Genomic DNA, 21,784 nt, shown 5'->3' on the forward strand with positions numbered 1-21,784 from the left:
TCCCATCCAATCACCAGTAGAGAGGACAGACTGTAAATGTGGATGTTGTTTGCTCAGAAGTTGAAATATTCTTTGCCCTCCTGAATTCCTTTTTTGAAAAGTTTTTTTGGGGGGGCAAGTTAAATAAAGCTTCACCACCCAGTTGTCTGTCAGAGTGCCCACAGAGCGTTTTCATGTCCAATTCTGTCATTGCCCAGAGACCCTGATCAGATCTCTCTCCACGGTGTGCTGGAGATCACACAAAAACAAAAGAAAAAAATACAGATCTTTGATAAATATCTCACCAAAGATCATCTTTGTACCTGTCCTCCCTGAGCAAACTGCATATTTTGTATGACTATTTCAGTAACAAGATTTTTTTTTCCATATTTATGCCAGTGTAGTCATTATATTGATGTACTTAAAAATATTCAGATGTCTTCCCTTTTTTAGGTGTGTGTCTATCCATCCACAAGCACACAAACCTGCCACAAGAGGACTGACTCAGTATTCACCCTTGTTTCCTTCCTAGCTCATTAATATTAGTAGGAGGATGCTCTGCCTTTCCTTATTTAAAAGTACAATTAACCATAGGAGGCAGGAGACAGGGAACTGCTGGTGGAGCAGGCAGAGGCTGACAGGGAGTGAGCTCCAGAGGCTGGTCTGATTTAAAGAAGTTTCTCTCCCAAGTATGGTTCCCTCCATCAGAATACTTTAGCTGCTCTTCTAATTTCTGTGGCAGGAAGATGCCATTTCCAAGATCTGTTTGAACCAGCTGAGTGTTATCTTTGACACATCTGTGCTGCAGGCATGGAGGTTTTGGGAAAATAACACCTACCAAGGAATGGCTGCACTTTTAAAACTCCCTTCCTTGGTCAGTGCTGCTGTGCCAGACGTGGCAGTCCCTGCTGTGCCTCTTGACAGGTGCCAGCAGGAAGGGAATGGGACAAATGCCAAAGTGTAGCTTCAGTGTATCTGTGAAGCAAAATATGACCAGACAAGAGGAGTTCAGTTGTCCTTAGATTTGCTCTGCAAAGACAGGAAGAGTTAAAAGTGGGGGTTGGAGGTTTCTTGAAGAGCCTGAAGCCATAACAGCAGGAGAAATTAAAATTGGTGTCTTCTCCTGATCTATGGACCAGATATTTCTCTGCAAACAGCCTTCCCCTGACTTCTGAAGGAGTAACTTAACAATTTACATTCTCCATCCACTGCATTTGTGATTATCCTCTGCAGAATCTCCTGAAGCAGCTCTCCTCCAGGTTCTGTATGGTGCTGCCTTTCCTTTGCATTAATCATGGGAGCTCTTTTCCCTTTTGCCTGAGAGCAGCCGTGCCAATCGATCAGAAAATGGATGCACTGGAAAAGCAAGTTAAACATGGGGATTCTTAAGCTTGTGGCTTCCACAGTGTCAACGTGTGACAGGAGAGAATTGTAAACTGAGAAAGAGTTCTCCTGTGAATTCAGTGCCCCCATTATCTCTCCTCCTCTATCCGAAGGGCTGAGGAAATCTTTTTTGTTAGCCAAGACAGCTTGGTGCTTCAGCTTAATTTTCATTGCATAATTTTAAATACAGATCGTGCCAACAGTGCTGCAATTAATGGATAGCCTAAAGACTTATTATTTCAAACTAATTGATATGTAAGAAAGTTTAAATAACACAAGTGGTAAGAATTTTTTAGGAATAACTTCTGTAACTAACTCAGAATAATCTTTTTAAAGTTATTTAGAGTAGCAGATGACTTTATTATTCACTCACCATCACTAAATCTAATGTCTGTCTGTATTTCTCTAATACTAAATAGATTTTCACAAGGCGGGGAAAAGATGACATTTTATAGTCATTGTTCTAAAAGGTGTTTTTGCAAGTTAACAATCTCATTCGTTTCTGATACTTGTCTACCATCATTTGAAATAAATACTCCCTAAGTTACAGATTAATTTCTGTTATCCTCAAGAGAGATGTGTACTCTGCACATTTTTAAAATAGGGCTCTAAAGCAAGAAACACATGTTTTAAAAGTGCTCTTTTGCTTCTTCAAATCACTTGATCACTTATGAAAGGCCTTTATTTTTCTAGTGTTCATTAAATTTATCTTCAGCTAGATTGTGATCAGAATTGTCATCAGAGAATACACTGTAAAGCTGTACGACCTCTCAAGAACTTTTTAATGCTTTTGGAAGATGTCAAGTATCGAAATAATAATAAAACACTGATGGAGCATTAAAAATATAAGTTCTTGTAATGGAAAGAGGTTTTGTTCTACTGCTAGTGGTTTTTTTCCTTAAATAAGGTTTTCCAAGAGAGAAGCTACCAATAGTGATACACATAAATGAAATCAGATTAAAAACAAAGTGGAGCTCTAGGGGGATCATGTTAGGCTTTTTGATGGCATGCCTCTCAGTGGAAAAAAAAGCAAAGGGCTTAGCGAAGTTCCATGAGATTCATCTCAGTTCAGGCTTGACCCTCTGGTGAACTGAACTTTGATGAACTCTATTAACTTGAGGAGGAGAGAAGCCAGGGACCAGCTCCAACTCACAGTGAGTGATGTCAGTGAAAAGCTCAGGGTTCCTGTGGTAGACTTGAGGTGCAGGGAAGGCCCCAGACTGACCTTCTCGTGCCCACTGAGCTCAGCAGGGACAGGAGGCACCAGAGGAACAGATTCTCAGGAAGTTTAAAGTTGTGGTGTCCCTTATCCTCCTGTCTCTGCTGGCTTTTAAGGAATTAGTGTATCCCTTTTTCTGGCAACAACCACAGAGCTCAATGGCAATCCCTTTAAAGAGATGTGTTCAAGAGGACTTTCAGATGCCTGACTGCTTGGCAAGAGGGAAAGTGTTCTGTGGCACAGACTCACACACAGGTCCTATGACACACATCTTCTGTCACGGTTCCTCATGGGACATATCCCACCACACCTGAGACAAGGGTGTGAGGCTGCTTGGGCTGCAGCATGATCAGGGTGGCAGTTCCTCACCCAGAATAATCATTAGGAGGGAAAAACACCCTCAGCAATTTCCCCTCCTCATGGAGCTCAGGTGCTGGACAGAAACCCAGATGGGGCTGTACACCGAGAGAGCGAGGTCTGGACGTGAGAAAGGCATCTGCCTTTCTCTGTGGGAAGTTATCTCTTGTCTGTTGGACCAGGCTTGGATTTTAAGCAGCAACCTGGTCCCTTTTCCCAGACTCCTTCATGCTTTGGAGTTTGCTTAAATTGAAAAAGAGAGTGATTTTCAGGTGAAAACCATGAGCCACTGAAACACAACTTTGCACCTCTCCTTTCTGAGGCAGATTATGATTACCCCCAGATCTCTGCTGGCTCAGGAGCAAGCATTTCATAGCCTTTTGTGCCAGCAGTTCCTTCACTTGATCTGATCTGTTTGCATCTGTACTTGTGTGGTTGTAGATCCAAATTGTACATCCAAGCCCCCTTTAAAGCCAATCACTGTCCTGTAGACCGGAGTGAACTTTGGGTATGTGCTTTACCAGGCATGAGTTCAAGCTGCTCTGGGCAGCAGTGGGATGGGCTTTGTCCTGTTGATCTGGCTTGATTAAATTACCTTATATGTCAATTTTTGCATCATGGGATGCTTGCTGAACATCACCGAAATAAAGTTTTCTGCACGGGTTGTTTAAACTTGAGGGGTAATTAGAGAGTTGCCCAAGTTTTTAGCAGTCAGCATTAATATGAACTTTGGAGAAAATGTTTAAATGAAAAACAACTGAACTGAAATATTAATCCCTTGAATTTAGTCATGAGCATGGCCCAGTCAACCTCCTATTGCATTGTACTTCTTAATCCAGTAACAGTATTACAGATAGCAAGAGAAGGGTTTTTTCCTTTAAAGCTCATTGTAGTATCACGAAGTAAAAACCTTCAGGCTATTTTTAATTAGGGTGAGCCACTGGGCAGTGTTGCTCTTACATTAACTCTAAAGTTTTTAATAGTTGCAGTTAAAATTCTACACTAATTTTGCTTCTCAAGTAAAAAAAGAAAAACCACCAAGTGTGTTGTGTAATACAGCATGAAACCATGAGAAGCCTGGATATATGGATGAACTCATAGTGGAAGTAGAGGGATGTGAAGATAATAATAGGATATAAACACAGAGCAGCCATAAACTTAGCTGACTCAGTCCCCAGTAGCAATGATACATCTCCATTTGATGGCCATTAGATTATAATGAACATATACATCAGCACATAAGTTTGAACTGAGTCCCAGCTTTTTTTGTCACTGTTAAACCCAGCCTCAAAACTTCCCTGACACTTGGAAGTACGAAGGCCAAAATACTGATCCATCATTTCTGGATGATGGAAAATGCGGGATAGCAGCTCTGTCTCCATGGTTAAACTGCTGCCAGGTTCTGGATGGATTTTTTTTTCATTAGCCTGTTAATATGTTAAAAAATAATGGGTCTCACTAAATTTGCTCATTATTTGGGGAGAGACAGTGCAAAAGTCTCTGCTAATAGTTAAGAAGAAGCCAGATTCATGTTGCTGATGAATTAGGAAATATTTTGTAATAGCCTTCGCTGTTACAAGGGATTATAGAACTGCAACTACTTAAAAAGATTTTTCAAAGAAACTTCAAAGACTTTGATCTTTATTCAGAGTGTGCTTGCTTTCTAGTCTAGAAACATTCATTTTTAACAAGATATTAGGAGAAGGACTGACTGCTCAGTAGTTTTCCAAGCAGACACTTCAGCAGGGCTCCATCCTGCGGATGCTCTCTGGTGTGGAGTGCTATGGTCAGAGCAAGGTAAACTTCAAAGTGCAGCAGAGGCTTTATCAGTGTGATTATTTCTGAGCTAATGATGGCTTACTTCTAAACCTCCATGCAGCTCCCTGGCAGTTATCAGTGACATGGAAATCATAGTGAGTGTGTACCTTATGAAAGTTGCTGTCTCAAGATGCACAGCCCTCCGTGTGTGTTTGGAGCTTTTATTACTCAAAATAGGCTCAAGAGTCAGGGCAGAGCAGGGTATGGCAGTGAAAGGAGGTGCCAGACTTAATCCCAGGGTGAGCTGTTCCTTTTGCTTTGAGGAGCACACTGATGCTACTGGAGAGAGACAAAAAGAGATTATTTGTTTCTTTTTCATTGTCGTATTGGAGGATAAATCTCTCTGCTCAGAGGGAATTTTCTGTGACACTGATGGGGCCTGTTAGAGATGTCCTGCCAAGAGTCAGGCAACAGGCAACACTGTAATTACCTATTAGCAAAGTGGATATGAGAGACTGGAAAGTGCTTTGTTAAACTGAATCCAGAGTTCAATTTACGTGAGGCCCAAAAACTGTGGGTTCCACCACCTTTTTTTAAGATCTGTTCTTCATGAGCTCCTAAGCACTCACACTAGAGGCCTTAAGCACCTGAAACTTTATTGTCTTGTCTCTCCTCTCTCCAAAATTGCCAGAATTTCTCACTTTGCAGGATAACACCATTTTCAGGCAAAAAACCCCAATAAATAGTAAGTGGCCCTGCAGATTCCATGGCCCACTGGGGAGAGCCTGCTCTGCTGCTGTGGTGCTGCTGAGTCCTGCGTTCACTGGTCCATCCGGGTTTGGAATATTTCTGGAATACATTGTTGCTGTTGTAACCTCAAGATGTCATTTAAAAATGAGTTTCCAAGGGACTGTCATGACCTCTTGAGATGAGAATTACAATGCTGCTACTCTTGGAAGGCCTGTGCTGTTGGACAGTGAGCTGCCTGTTTACAGGCTGCCTTGGAGGCATTATGGAAGTGGAAAAACATCATTTATTAGAAGGTAATGGCTGCACTGATTTTTTTTTTTTTTTTTTTTTTGCTAGTTTGTTTTGCAGCATCCAAAATGTGGACAGCACTTTAAAAAAGGACCAGCTAAGAAGCTCTCTTTGAGCTCTGTCATCGAGTTATGTACTCTTGGACCCACCCCAATAAACTAAGGGCAGTATCTGCTGATAGATGAGACTTCAGGGGAGTTTCTCTGGATTTATTGCATTGAAACTGAGCAGATTTTCCTTTGCTTACAGTGCAGATAGCTTACTCTAGTGATGATGAAAAAAATCAGAATCTCAGAATCTACCCTTTAAATGCCCACAGAAAGGGGATTTTTCTCTTTTTCGTTCTAGCTCAAATTATTTTTATTCATATGCATCATGAGGTGCATAGATCATGCTTTTATGTAGTTGACTAAGAGCTGTTTGACGGCTTAAGAAAGCATTTTATCCACAAAAGCAAACTGTTACATGAAATAATCTTCAGAAAGAGAGTAATTCCAAGTATGCAGCTTACAAGGCTTTGCATGAGAATAAACTGACGTACTTCTGAAGAAACAGGAAACAAGTTACTGTGAAGAAAATCCTCCCACAGAATTCAGTACAAGCTATTTCTTTAAATAATTTCTTTAAAGAAAATGCAAGAGATCTGAAATTGCTGCTAATAATACAATTGCCAGTAGGAAAAGATCACCAGTTTACGGTTTTTTTGTAAGGACCTTCTCTAACCCAGAAGGTTTCAGCAGAGATATTGTGCAAGTGTTTATGTGTTTAATATGTGTATCACCTGGGCAGCACTGATGGGCATATCACCACCCAAACGTTTATTTTTAATCAGTTATTGGAGCAAATGTTGGTTTACTACACAGAAAGTAGATATGAATTGCCTTATAAAAGTTAAAATCCAGGTGCCCAGGTCCCAGGTTTCCCTGCAGTGCTGTTGGTTTAATTGAGGTTGCAGTTTAATAAAGCCAGAGACACAGACTGATGGAGGCCCCAAGGTTATAGTCTAGTGCTTTGACACAGCAGATGTTAAAGGGACTCGTTTATGTGGGGACTTGTTGTACCCTCGGGGAGGCAGAGCAAATCACCTTCGCTTGAAGGGGAAGAGACACTGAGCTGAAACATGGCAGATAAGGCAGGCAGTGGGAGGGGAAGTGTCTGTACACGGGGAGATAACACGGGATGTGTTACCCGCTCCGTGGCTTGTGATGTGCTCCAGGTGATTGCTGGTGATTCTCTTCAAGGAGAGTGTCTGGCCTGTGCATCCTGTTGGCATGGGAAGGCAGAGAGGCAGTAGTGGAGCAGTCAAACCTAGAGCTGAGCCAGCAGCCCTGGCCTCAGGAAAACAGCATGGAGACTTTGTGGGGTGGTGAGATCAGCCTGGTGGCCTTGTGTGAAGGACTAGGGGAGCATCACCTTCCAGTAGGGAGGCAGAGAAGGAGTCTTGGAATCGATGTGCCTGGTGTCTCTCATGGTCTGGAAAGTAACCATTGTTTGAAAATGCAGAGATGTCCTTGTCTGAGGATGGGAATCATTAATGGGAGCTTTCCGGTCAGCATGAAGACATTCCTGCTGTTGTTTACCTGGTGCGTGCTGTTCGCCGTGCCCCCTCAGACACCAAAGTGGCCTTAGGCTGCCCTTAATAATTCCACACTCCCACATCTTCTGAGAGAAAAACCTTGTCCACCTGAATAGTTTCATCTCAGGGTTAGCAATGCTGTCCTTAAACTGTATTAAGCCCAAATGTTAACGTTGTTGGCACATCCTTAATGTCACTGGGATAAAAAGAGGAGAATTTAGGTGCTCTCTGCACATGCAGAATTAACTCCTTTCCCAAGCCTGGGCAAGCAGCTTCCCAAGAACCTGCTCTTCCCAGCTGCTGTCTTAGGGCCATTCTGACAGAGGGCAGAGAGGTCTCCAGCCGAGTGCTGCAGAGGGACTGTGGCCTTGAGGCATGAGGACATCTGAGCAGTGGTTACTCCTTTGCCTTCCCAGCACAAATCTGCTTAGTGGAGGGAATAGCATGGTCCTTAATAAGGAACTCCTACTGTTTCCAATTAAACAAAAATTGCTGCCTATAAATCACTTGATCCCGCAGCTCCGTTCCTCAATTTCATTCTCCCTGTTACTGAGCCTCCATCTGCTTTTAACAGTTCTTGCTACTCGTGTGTCTTTAATGCCGTATCCCTCCAGAATGGCTTTCTAATTAAGTAAGCTCTGAAAATGAAAAGCAGAGGAACAGCAGCCTTCTTGCTTTCTGTACCCTTAATCTGGGAGTCCTCTATGTGCTATTTTGGAAGCTAAATCGAGGTCACTGACATTATGCATATTTGTTGTCTGATGCAGGCTTAAAAGCCCCAAATCCTCTATTTAAAAGTATCTTTAGGCACATGGGTCAAATATTTGCAGGAAGAAAAATAAGTATTTGTAGCTTTAGCAAATTTAGAGGAGGAGGGGAGGAGTGAGATTGGGGCCCCAGTCCCAGCCCAGTGTTGCTGTTGCACTGTGGTTTCACTGACCACTGAAAATATCAGTGTTGCTGGTGTTAACAAAATAAACATTCCCAATGGCACGTGATAAGGAAAACGGCAGCTTTGCTAAACAGAAACTCCCTGGAGAGGTTGCAGCCCCCCTTTGATTACAAATGGTGCAGTGACCAGTTTCTGCCTCTTGTCAGAATACATTCTGTTGAAATTGCACAGAAGAAACAAATGCAGTTGAGTTTCTCATCAGTAAAAAAAAAAGAACAGGCACTGTCCATGTGGAATTAAATAGTATCCCGCATGTGGGCAGTGCCACAGTAATTATGGATACAAATGAGTATCACATTTCAACTGGTAAATGCAAAAATCAAATACCAAATGAGTAATTTTTTTTATATTTTGCTGTGCTCTGCCTCAAAGAGAAATAACACAACTTTAAAATCTCTCGCATTTGAAATTTTAACTCAAAATTTGTGAAAAAACTTGAGAATAAAGAGTTTACTGGTGGAAATGTCAGAGATTGCTGGAGATACTGAACTATTTAGTCGTCAGAGTCTATTTTTACCTAAATTGTTGAGCCAGGATATTTGAATAATTTTCCATTCATAATTCACTGCATCATTCAGGGAAAGAAAGCCATCAGGAAAACAAAATAAGATAAATTTAAAAGGAGATATAACAGAAACACCAAACTCAAAAAGCTGCCCTTAGAGAAAAAATCCCAGTGGAATGGAAAAACCTGAGACTTAAAAAAGTGACTTATTTGGAAATATCACATATCAAATATTATATCAAATCTTCACAGTGAAAGAACTTCATCAAAACAAATATGGCCATAATTAATGTTTTTGTTTCAACAAAACTGTGTTTTGGTGGGGGTCTTTTCACCAAAATGTGTAATTTGTTGTATTTCATACATAACTTTCTCAAAACGTTTTTGGCTGAAGATTAATTCTTGAGATGCGTTATAAGTAGTGACCCTTACATTATTTTTGAGTTGCAAATATAATTCTAAAAACCTGTGTGAGCTGGAATGAATCCCAGTGCGGGTGGAAGTGGGTTGGCTGTGCATCAAATAAGATGTTTAGAGCAGGAGAAGGATGCTGCGAGGTCACAGGCCAAGCATGCGGTGTCCCAAAACACGTGGGGACGGAAGAGAGGGAGAAGCAGTTTGGAAAGCCCTTGCACAGTGACTTCCGAAAGGCCACTCTCAGGGTACAAGGGGAAGGAGCTGCAATGTTCACATCCAGGACTTCAAAGGTGGTGCAGGAAGGGAGATGGGCTGGACGTGTTTCTCCCCGGTTTCCCTTTCCCTTGGGCTGCCGGAATGCAGGGAGGGGGTGAGGTGGAGGTGGCTGTGTGGGCCAGCTGTGTCCCCCTCTTGTCTCAAAGCCCTTCTGGTCACTTGTGCTGACAGCACAGCACATCTCCCACATGGCCGCTTTGTTTTGTCTCTTGGTAGAAGCAGGAGTTCATTAGATCACTTTGCTAGCATGCAAGAATCTACAGGGGCTTGTTCAGGATTGTCTAAACCCACAACCTCTGCTTCTGTAATCCTTTATTGATCACAGTCACTGCTTTTAGTGCTGTTCATGCTGTTTCATTTGGGACCTCTAGTAATAACAGCTAGGTATAAATATAAATGTAAATAGTTTTGATAATACCATCTGTTTCCTTTTCTGAATGTGTTTCCCTTGCTTTAAGCTGAGCAACCATAATCACTGTCCCCTCCCACATTCCAAGGAAGGGCTGCAAGGCCTTTTCCTGACTGATGACCCTTTTTGGAAAGTGGCTGTAGCCGAGGATTCTAAAGAGCCCTTTGAATTGGGAGGGAATGAATGTGAGCCTATGAGCTGGACAGCTGACTGACCACCAGGAGTTCTGCTCACCTGCTGAGCCCTGTTTGTGTCCTGTTCCTCAGCTCAGGGCTGTGCTGGTTGGACTCGAGGTGCAGATGGTGCTGTTTGTCCTGATCAGTTTTTGCGTAAAGCTGAGGTGAGAATCAGCTGGCATTTTTAAACTTGCACTTTTGGGTAAAAAAATAAAAGGTAGGAGATGCAGCACACATTCAAGAGCTTTTGGCCTCAGCCATCAAGGGCAACTAACACATTCATCTCCTGTCCCCAAGGATCCCATAGCAAACACCTAATGATGGCTCTGAATTTTAAAGTTTTAACTCACTGCCTGTCACTGGGAGTGAGATCCACCTGAACAAGAAATAGTGTCCAACTGGGGGACACTAAAGCTACATGGAGGTGATATTCATGTTGTTTTTGTTGTGGGTTAAGGAGAGGACAGAGGATCTGTAAGAGGGCAGGTAGTGAGATAACAGAAGGAAGAAGGTTGTTACATGTTAATGAGGACAGTGGTCCAGATAATGATCTTCTAATCATCAGTCTCATTCCCCCCACCTTGTCTGACTCCAAAATCCTAACAGCAAGTGTAGGTCACCTTGTTCAGTAGCTAGAGAGCAGAGAAATTGGGGTAGGTGGACTTGTGATGGGAAGCAACCCAAGGGAACAGCAAACTGGGTGGGAAGGCCACCCTGGGGGGAAGTCTGGTGAGGTGCTGGTCGAGCAGAGAGGTTTCTACTCACACACTAACGTGGCACCTTGTCTTGCCATCAGCCAGCCAAATGAGAGATGCCGCTGGGAGGGCAGCTCTCTGTTCACGGCCATGAACTGTAATGTCTGTGTAATGCTACAGAATGAATAGAAGGACACTGAGGCTTTTAAAAGAAAAACAGCTGGATTTCTTTAGGCCAGTGGTTTTAAGCAGGCAACTTATTTCTTTAACCTTGTATGGTACCTCAGGGGCCAGGGAGTGGATGGGATCTGAGGGGCTTGTTGAACGGTGAGCACGGGGAAGAACTGACAGTGCCTTTGGAGTCAAAAAGAAAACTATTTTTTACTGATGCAGTTTTAATCAACCCTCCTTGTCTGCTGTCTGCTCTTTCTCAGCTAACTCCAATCTTCTCATGATTAGATATCTATATAGGCTGTCTCTGGAGACAGAGAGGTAGCTCCAGATTCATGTCATTTCTATTAAACACTCGACTTAAGGGGGATTAGCCACTGGAGGCACTTTAGGAGAATATTAGACACAATTGTTAGCTAACACCATGGTTATGGTTGCACTGGGTTCAGATAACGTTCAGTTTCTGAGGGATTTCAGATATTTCTTTTGCTTTTAAACCTAATTAAGCAAATCAAGGTTCTGAAGGAAGTTGAGAGCCAGGAGAATTTTCCCTGACTTATGATACTAAATACCTTCTTCTATACCTGAGGTGCCCAAAATTGATAAATGCCACCTGTGACAATGAGATGGGGGAAATGCAGCAGCTCATTGCTGGCTTGGACATGCCTGTGTTTTTAAGCAGTGCAGGTATTGAGCCATGAACTGTAACCCCAAGCACAACTGCACCATGAAAGAAGACCTTTCGCCTAGAATTTAATCTTTGGTTTTTCAGTGTGACCTTGTGAGTGCCATGCTGCCGACACTCCAACCAGAGCAGATGTGATCTTGAGGGGGCTGAGGAGCTCCCTGGGCAGCAGGAATGGGGTCCTGGGGCTGTGGTGAGCAGGGCAGAGAGGGAGGATCAGCATCATTTTTCAGTTTTCTCCACCAGCCACCCTATGGCACTGTTCCTCTGATAATTCCTGTACTTGTGGAAGTGTTTGCAAAATGGAGACAAAAGGAGGATCCCTTCAGAAAATCTGTATCTAGGCACAAAGCCAGAAAATAATGGGGTTCAGGAAAAGAAGAAGGATGTTATGGTAATGATTAACTACCACAGCAACAACTATGTATTTCTAGTTGATAGAAATATGTATTTTAGAGGCAGGGTGTGTTTTAATGGAACCATTTGTGCCTCAGACTTGTTTTTTTTCTGAGGTAGAATAGGACAGCAGGAAAATTGCCAGAAAGAAGGCAGGAAAAGAGCTTTAGTAGGGAAACCAAAAGGAAAAAGAGCAGATCTTAGATCTTGAGGAAGAAAAGCTGCAGAATTTGTCTAATTAAGGAATGTAGAACTAGACCGGGTGAGCTAAGGACATTGATTTGCACATCAGGAGAAAGGAGAAGAGGCCTCACAAAAATAAAGTCAGAGATGCAGGATGAAAACCAGGGCAGAAGCATGGGGAATGGGATTGGAAGGGCTCTGAGGGAGGGGTGGCGATAGAGCCACATGTTGTGTGTGGACAGGTCAAGGATGGTAAGACTAGGATAGGACTTAATGTTCAAGTGAAAATTTGCACTGCCTATTGAGAGCTGTTGCAGTGGGGTGAAGGAGACCTGGAACTGCACAGGATAGACTCAGGCCTAGAGCTGAAGGATCAGAATTCCTAGCACCTTTATCCTGGATATCCTGGGAAAATACATAGCTGAAAACACAATTGCCTAAGAAACTATTGCAAAACTGCTGCAGCTACAGTTAGCAGAACCTGACTCCCTCTTTTTAAGAAGGTGGGTGGATGGATGGATGGATGGATGGATGGATGGATGGATGGGTGGATGGATGGAGCGAGCGGGTCTGGCTTTGTAACTCACCCCTTTTGCTTCCTGCTGTGCTCATATTGGTCATGATGAAAAAATTGGCTTTGTCTTCAGTTGAAACTGATACATATTAATGTTTTTTTAAAATAATGGATCATGCAGATCCTAATATGAGCACTAAAAACAAAGGCTGTACTAATAAATACTGGGAAAGGACCCACTGCTTCCTGAAGACTGATAGCCAGATTTCTTTCTGCATGCCTTTTGCATCCTGTTGATGATATGACATTTTTTCCCCAGTAATGTCCAAGACACATTCTGCATTAATCCGATAATGTAACTTTCCATGATCTAGCCCTAAGAAATGTAATTTAATTTGTTTTCCCTCCCTCTCTGACTCCCTTTGACAACTAACTTTTTCCTAATGGTTTCTCCAACCCAAGAAATCTGGCAAAAGTTGTTTTATTGTTCTCAGAGCAATGTTTGTGGTGTGTTTGATGTGTGATTAACTACCTGAAGTTCAATGAAGGCTTTGTTCTTTCAAAGGCTTATCCATAATCCATACTACACCTGAATGGGGTCTTGTCAAAGCCAGTGGGAGTATGGACACCACTATGGTTAAATCCACATGTATTTGAAGGATTTGGGTACCCAAGGATGGTACCCAAAACCAGCCTTATGACTGCACGTCCCTCCAGCTTTGCAATGACTGCATGGAAATTAATAGGCACTTTGGATGCGTGGTGCTAATATGGGAAAGAAGGGAATACTTTCTTGAATTGTGCAAAAATGCCTTGTTAATTCCCCTCCTGCCTGGTGTGGTACTTTCCCCATCCTGTAGCACTGGTCACATCAGACACACCTGAAGACAGCTTGTCTCTTTTGTTGTAGTTGCAGGTGGAACTTGATCAGGAATATCAAGACAAATTCAAAAGACTGCCTTTGGAAATTCTGGAGTTCGTACAGGAAGCCATGAAAGGGAAAATCAGTGAAGATGGAGACCACAGTTCTGCCCCTTCTTCCCTGGCATCTGACAGTGGAAAATCAAATCATAAACCTCCACAAAGTGAAGAGGAATTGGAAGAAGATAATCAAGAAAAAGTGTTCGATACTACTTTTTAACTGCCCAAGAAACAATCAATGCACCAGGGCACTCCATTCCCACCTGCCCGTCTCCACTCTCCCGGGGTGAGCTGCTGCTGGAGCACTTTGGGAGGCAGGAGCAATCTGCGTTCAAGTGCACATTTCCCCAAAGGAACATTTTATAAAAAGTATTCTGCAAGGTCTTCATTCTCATTCTTCATCTGATTATTATTCTGAAGCTTAGTGCAGTTGTAATGGCAAAATTAATATGTTAACCTCCCCTTTTTTTTTGTTTTTGTTTTTTTTGGCCAATTTACAATGGGTAATGTTCCCTGTTAAGAATGTTTAATGAAGACCAGTGTATTGTACAGAGACAAATGTGTGCAGATTTCCTTTTGGAGTACCAGTGCAAAGTGCTCCAAACTAATACAGATCCTGGCGCATATTACAACAGTTCTTAACCATATTTGTTTCCTTCTTTATAACTGCACCTTGACAGCTGTACCATCCTTTTACATTTGCACTGAGACATTGGATCCTTTTTAGCTCTGCAAGCACTGGTGGCTTGCTGTCTTGATATTATGTTTATCCCATGGAGAGACATATATTTGCTGCTGAAAATTCTTGGAACTGTGGGGACGAGAGGAAAACAGAGAGAAGAATCTGCGTGGAGATTGTCCGTGTCTGTGTCCGTCTGTGTTTGTTACACTGTGTGAGTGCATATATGTTTATACATATATATGTGTGTGTGTGTGTATATGTATATATGTATAGCTATATGCGCACACACATCTGTCTATATACACACACAGCATGTTTCTATTTGGAGTTGATGTGGTCTCTTGGACAAATGAAATGTTTCAGGGATCTGTGAGTAGGGAGAATCTTTCCAAGAGCTAACATCTGGGTTATACTGCTATAGAATAATCATGGAATCATAGAATTCTTTCTGTGGTGTTAGTGTTGTAAATCAAAGTAGTTTTAGAATATAAATTTGATATATATTTTGCAGACTCGAAAGTATTGATTTTAAGTATCATATTTTAAGCTTACTGAATTTGATAGGATTATAAAATGTTTAGGACTACAGTATTTGAAATCTAACAGAATCTTCCATTATTTTTAAGACTGAGGTTCAGTTTTACTAAGGTCTAAAATTTAAAAGCAAAGTATAAAAACCTGACCACTGTTATTTAAAAATGTATATTAATCTGTTTAACTGACTTGTTAAAATAAGAACAATAAAAGTTAGTGTACTGTATGATATGCATGAGAGAAGTAACAGCACTTTCTGAGAAATTTACATCAGATGACAAAGAGACATTATGAAAGTCAGGATATTTGAAAAGGTAAAGAAATGCTGTTCTCTGGATTCCCATCCTAGCAGAAATTGGAATTATGAAACACCTCAAACAGATTGGGATTAATTGGGCCAGTGCACGATGCTTCCCTCTTTGGTGGAGGGAAAGGAGCAAAGGAGAAACCAGCCCAGAAGCCCCAGATTGGCCTTGAGACACTTGATCTTGCAAAGTTGTGTTTTCCTGCACCACTGGGCTCAGGAGCTGGGCTGGGAATAATTCACATTCACATTTGCAAGATCAGGGCCTTACTTAGGGTTAAATGGCAATTGGAGAAAGCAATCAATTAATAGGGAGGCATTTTAAGACATTGTAACAGTTAAGTTACCTTACTTCCATTCCCTCAGGATTTTAGTACTTAAAATAACTTATTTTATTTAAATTTAAGCAATAAAATACAAATCAAGCTTAAGTTTTCAGTTAAATAATGGTGTATATATATATAAGTTCAAATCTTGGAAAATAAACAGTATTTTGATGTTTCCTTTTTAAACTTAGAGCAGAAAGAAAGAAAAATTGCACATTGGAGATCATATTTTGAATTAAACTGTTCTGGTTTATCATGATGAAATCAGTGCACATGAAATTCAAAAATCTGACTTTCATCTTAACGCTAGGAAAGGTGACTCCTCTGCTAATCCTAGTTTTGCACTTTGAAATCAATCTTAATCATTCATTGAAAATGTAGAGTCGAGATTTAATGCTGCATTTTATAAAATTAAAATGACGTATTGTCTAAATTATTATGAGAATAAACTGATAGCAGTGTTCATACTAAAACTGAAACTATTGCATTATAGAAACCGTTGTACAGCACAGGCTTTTTGGGAAAATCCTGGCTCCTCTGGATTACAGCGTGACATGCCCGTGGATTTCAGGGGTGCCAGGGCTTCGCCACAGTCTTCAAAGAAACTCGGGCAAATACCAATTAAGCTTTTATTTATATTTAATAAGAAGTAAATAGACTGGTTGGGTTAAATATACTTTCAGCTGTAGTCATTTTACAGTACGTTTGTATTTGACCATTTCCTGTACTCACATTTTTTTATATCTGTACAGTGCCACTTTCTGCAGGTATAAGGTAGTGTGTAATCCTGTACATCTGGCATCGTTCAAACTATTTCAGTGAAACTGATATCATTTAATATTGATATTACTTGAACTAGAGTAAGATAATGAAAAAAGGGTCTTTATGATGTGCAAGTCTTGTGCCTTTTATGTATTTGCCTTGTTCCGTGTTGAATGTGTGGAAATGCTGTATTGTGGACTTTTCTGCTGTATAGAATAGAGCTGTCTATATTAAACTAGGTCGTGCACTTCAGATATCTTTACACTACTGAAAATAGCTTGGTTTTGGCAGTATAAACAGAATTTTAAAAATTCTAATGAAGGCCAGACATTTTAGACTTAACATGTTCATAATTATGTTAATTAATGCTCATGTATTAGCTAAACATTCACTGAGAAATAACTAAAGGGACATCATTGCTTGCCTTTCTTTGAAATCAGTGTTGCTCTTGTACATTGTATTAGTAGTGTCTGTGATTGATTAGTCCTTGATGATTTGCTTTCAGAGTAGGGTGAAATATTCTAGTTAACATGTACATATTTTTTCGGTTCCTCAATCTATGATTGTTTCAGAGGCATAATTCACATTTTTGTAAAAATTCTATGCAATTTTGTGGCATGATGTTTCTTCCACTTGTAATTTTATGTGCTTACATTACAGATCCAAAGGACAAATAAAAATTTCTTAACACAAGTCCAGTTTTCTCTGTTCATTGACTCAAGAGCCGCAGTTGACTCAGGAGACCTTACCCTGACCCCTTCGCTGACAAGAGGGGCACTGCCAGGAGAAGGGAGGGAAATTTCCCTGCAGGCTTTTGTGTTACCACCAAGAACAAGAAATTGCACATGCCTGTGCTTCCAGCCCTTGCCTGTCCCAGCACAATGAGCATTTGCTGCTACTCCGAAACAATGGGAAACAAAAAACAGTGTGCAGGGAGCCAATGAACTGGTAAGAAAATGTGGTGATTTACAGGAAGGCTTTTGCAGGAGAGCTGGTATGTGATTTCCAGCCATACCAATAAACTGTCTCGACAAATTACAGCACCTTTCTTTACTTCTGTTCCACTGCCCCAGCTGTTTCACTCATCATCTGTCCAATGATATATGTGCTGTGAAATATACCTTTGCAGGGCCTTCCACTGAGAGCATTGAAAAATAAATCTATTCCTTTGGCTTTTGACTTGCCTATTTTAATTTACAATGTACAAAATTATCTCTGGGAGAAGAGATAAGCAGGTATATTAATCCAGTCTACTGAAGGATATACCAGTTAAAATAGTCTTTGAGGCAGCTGGAGTCAAATCACTCACTAGAAGGGAAATGGGGCCTGACACGTGGGATGGGCATGGCACAGGATGAGGCTGGGCAAGGAAGGGAGGAACAGAGCTGAAAGCAGAGCCATGAGTCTTGACAGACAGGAATAAGACTGGGACAGAAATGGGGAAGAGGGGGAGAGCCAAAAGAATAAAAACTGGGTACATTTCCTTCCCTAAAGAGCAGTGGGGTGTGAAATCAAGAGTGGGGTTTGTGGAGACCCCCTTAGCCAGTCCCACCATGAAGTGACACAGGTGAGAGGAGGCAAATGGAACCACAGGGCAGGACACCAGCCTGGCACCAAGACATTTGGGGGCAAGGTGGAGGTGGTGATGGTGAACGCAGAGGGAAAAGTCAGGAGGCCATGGGAAGGATTGGGAAAGAACCCTTGGCTCCTGCAGGGTCGGTGAGGCAGGATTCTCACAGCTGGCTGAGCAGGTGACTTCAGTGCTTGTACTTGGTCCACAGGAGGCTGACTTGGCTTCTGGAGGGAGAGAGGAGCAGGTTGGGATGTGTGGAAAAGCTGTTTGGAGGCTGAGCGCAAGGAGGTTGGTGTCATAGAAGCCAGGCAGTGGGACCTGAGCTGCTTTGAGAGGCCCAGTGGGTCATTGAGGTTCAGGTGGGTTCTGTAAAAGCTCCTGGTGATGGCCAGAAGAAAACCAGGCCCACCACAACAGTTTCCTGAGCCTTACACTGTTCCCTTCACTGTGGGGCAGCTTCCAGGAAAGGGCTGGAGAGTAGCCAGATTCAGCTGAAATGTTGGGATGAGCACTGGGGAACATTGCTGAGGGCGGCAGAAAGAGTTTGGAGTGGATGAGCAGGCTGAAGGCTGGACAGCCAGCCCCCCTAAAACCTGGGCATGCATTTGAACCCACGAAAGTAATTTTGATGTAAGCAGCTGTGCATTTGAAAGACATGAGTGGAGATTTAAACCCCTATGGGCGAAGTCATACCCTTGGATTTTGGGAGAGCTCTGTGTGCAGGACCTGCACATCAAATCTGCCAGACTCAGCTCAAACAGAGCAGGATTCTTTTGTCCATCATCAGACCTAGTGCCTCCCTGCCCATACTCTGTTTTTTTGAGGGCTCAGTAGGAGAAGGAAGAGCTGTTCAGCGAGAGGGCCAATGCAGGAAATCAAAGCCACATTCAAAAAGCAGCAGGTGATGGTCACTAGTTAAGGAAGCCAACTGCAACAAGGAATCTTGGCTCAAAAATGGTCCTCTAGAGAGAAGGTATCTGCTGCACAGACAGCTGGAAAGGCTTGGGGCTTGTGCTGCTTTCCCAAGTGTAGTTCCATTGTACTTTTTCTCAGTGGGAGGGTTTAGAAGCTCAGTTTGCAGGTTCTTCAGTATCAGTATCATGGGGGTAGCATGATCAAAAGCAGGATCTGAGGAAAAAAATACTGAAGAAATGAGAAAACCAAGTGTTCAGCCTGCAGAAAGTAAAGAAAACATTGGAGGTAATCAATTAACTACTGTATAATCCATATGATTTCATAGGGCTGGGGTTTTTGGAATGGTGGGGCTGCAAAACATGGTGGGAAGACTGTGGTAAGAGGTACTAATCCTTATGGCTGGATTCCCATGCAGGTAGAAGGGCTTTAAATAGCAAAGTTCTAATTCAGAACATATTGAAGCCAACCTCATGAATGTGAAGAGAAGAAATGTTAAGCCTGCTGCTGTATCAGTGGAGGAAGCTTGGCTGATGAGCAGGAGAGCTTGGCAACTTCCAGTGCTGAAAACTCTAATGTAATTAGTGTCGTGAGCTGCTGTGGGATAATTGGCCTGTTCAACAAGTGATTATAGGCTGGGCAAGGGGGATCAAATAATTTAAAAAGAGAAGAAAGTGGCAGGGTGAGGTGTGAATGAAACTTTGTTGCTGGGAAAGATGAAAGTTAGCTGACAAGTGTTGCTGCACTGATCTGACCCACAGATGCCAGGACCTGTAAGCAGCTGTGAGGTGAGTTGCCTTCAGCCGGGAAAGAGATTACAGCTGGAAAGCAATCTGTCCAGGTTTTGTACCACATTTTCAGGAAAACACAGAGAAAAACTGGCCCTGTACAGTCCCTAGGCTATACAGACCAATAGCTGAAAGCTGGGCTTCACAGGAAAACCACCAGAGGCTGGTGGAAAGGCAAAACACCAGTTGCCAGATGAAAGCTGGAGGCAAGAGAGTTAGAGATGCACCAAAATCTTTATGTTCTTTTCTGAATACATGTAGCAAAGATGATGGATTGTAAGCACAGACAGGAAGAGGATGATGCACTGCATGGGATGGTGCCTCATCAGGTACTTGCACCATGTGGTCAGTGTGGATGCAGCAGAGGGGACTGTGATGGACAGACCAGACCAGATGATCTCACAGCATCTCCTGGCCTTCAGATCTGTTGTTCTTAGTATAATGTTGTTTTCTCCGAGGGTTTTTTTCCCCCAGGAGGACACTTTCACATTTGATCACCCCAGGGCCGTGATTCCCCTTGGAAAGGCTTTCTAATGTCCTCTTAATTGCCAGGGTCAGTAAAGTAACCCTGAATGGTGATTCAGCCATATGGGGTGTCTCCCAGAAAACGAGTCACCTCTCTCCAAGGGTGCAAATCAGTAAAATTGTGGCGTCCCAGGAGCCCTCAGCAATAAATAAACCCAGCCCAAGTGCTCTTGCAGCTCATCACCAACTGAGTGGAGCAGACGAATGCCCTGGCTGGAAGCAAACCCAGGCTGTAAAGCCTGTGGTAAGATGCATCTCTGACTCACAGGGTGCAGCCTGTCAGCCTCGGGGAAACAGCTGGAGACAGAGCTCCAGCGAGGAGGAGGCAGTGCTGCGGCGTGCCACAGTTTCCATCCAAGAGGGCAATGATCTCAGCTCGGAGAGCTCAGTTCCTCGAGCTAGGTGAAAAGCTTCCTGAGGGGAAGGGACTGGTAGAAGTAGGAAACAGCCTGTGTTCCTTTCAGTAAATAAATACTACACTCTGCTTTCACTTTGCTACCGCAGAGTGCTCCCTCTGATCGTTAAGCCCGAGACCGCAGCCCGGCCGTCAGCGGGGCTGTTTGCTGCCCTGATTTATGGGCTGGAAGCGACCACAGAGCCCCTTCATGCCACTGCTGGCTTCCATACCATGCTCAGAAACCTGCAGGCAGCTGCCAGGCCTGGCTGGAAATGAGGGGAGGGAGAGAAGTCTTTTCCTGCTCCCCAGGAGGGGTTTTCCTGCACCTGCAGACATGCTGGGCTGGGAGCAGGGCTGGGGACTCCTGGGCAGGGCTGGGAGTGGGGCAGAGTGTCACAGGTTGTCCCATGTCACCTGTGCTGTGATCACACGTGGAGTGATGCCATGAAACACCACTGTGCTGTGGCACCTCAGCCCTCTGCTCTGCATTGCTGAGAAAGCCTGTGCTGCCTCTGGCACAGGAGCTGATTTAGCTCCGTGCATTAGAGCATTCACCAGTGCGTGTTTCCTATATCTTGCTGCTACTCACTCCTTTTATTTTATTATGGGTCTAGAAATAGGAAGAAAATACCCTGGTATCGCCTTGGTAGCAACAAAATGATTGCTCTGCTTTCCCTGAGGAAATCCAACTTTGGGTGTTGGCTCTCCCTTTCTATAAAAAGCAACTGTTTTCTGTTGCCATAAATTAAAACTTGTATTCCTGTTCCCTCAGACCAGTGACACACTGAGGAGCTGTGATAACTTTCTTGTGTCAAGGTAACTAATGAGAGGGAAATTATCTGGCTCTCCGTGGAAATACTGCTGTTCTCGGCTATTTGAGGAGAGCTGCAACTCCTTGCCTGTACGCTCATACTGGGACTGGCTGTGGACAGGGGATGCCAGTGGTGCCAGATGGGGTCCAAGGCACAGGGACAGGTGTTTGCTGATGTTAATAAATACCTCTTTATCCATCTTCCTATTACTTGCAAGCACTGAGATCGTTGCAGCAAAGCCCTCTTTGTCAAAACACAGCACCACCTTAAAAACGGTTGTATGAAAACTAGCACATGCCTGCATGTGAAATGCGGAGTTTGTTTCTATACAAACTGATTCCTCCTGCACGTTGCTGCCTTCCCCTCGGGTTCACTTCATTTTCCCAGCCTTTTCCCATCTGCTGGCACTAGCTGCCGCTCTGCAGCAGCCTCGGCAGACAGCAGGCTGGACGAAACGAGGCAGCCTGGCTGTCCCCAGCAGAGGACAATCGTTCAGGCAGGATCCAGTGGTCCCTGGAGTTCCACTTATGCCCTCTGCCTGAGTGGCTGTTTCCAGCTC

At 43.1% G+C, this 21,784-nt stretch overlaps 1 protein-coding gene across 1 annotated transcript in view; it reads left to right on the forward strand.

Moving 5' to 3' along the window:
• PLCB1 (phospholipase C beta 1) overlaps nt 1-16,911 on the forward strand; it is a 335,098-nt gene extending 318,187 nt beyond the window's left edge. The window contains exon 32 of the mRNA XM_062490621.1: nt 13,600-16,911. Within this exon, the coding sequence (XP_062346605.1) occupies nt 13,600-13,830 (231 nt within the window). The 3' untranslated portion in view covers nt 13,831-16,911. The remainder of the gene's footprint in view (nt 1-13,599) is intronic.
• Nucleotides 16,912-21,784: the final 4,873 nt, after the last annotated feature.

This window comes from Cinclus cinclus, chromosome 3 (assembly GCF_963662255.1).
Source record: "Cinclus cinclus chromosome 3, bCinCin1.1, whole genome shotgun sequence".
NCBI lineage: Eukaryota > Metazoa > Chordata > Aves > Passeriformes > Cinclidae > Cinclus > Cinclus cinclus.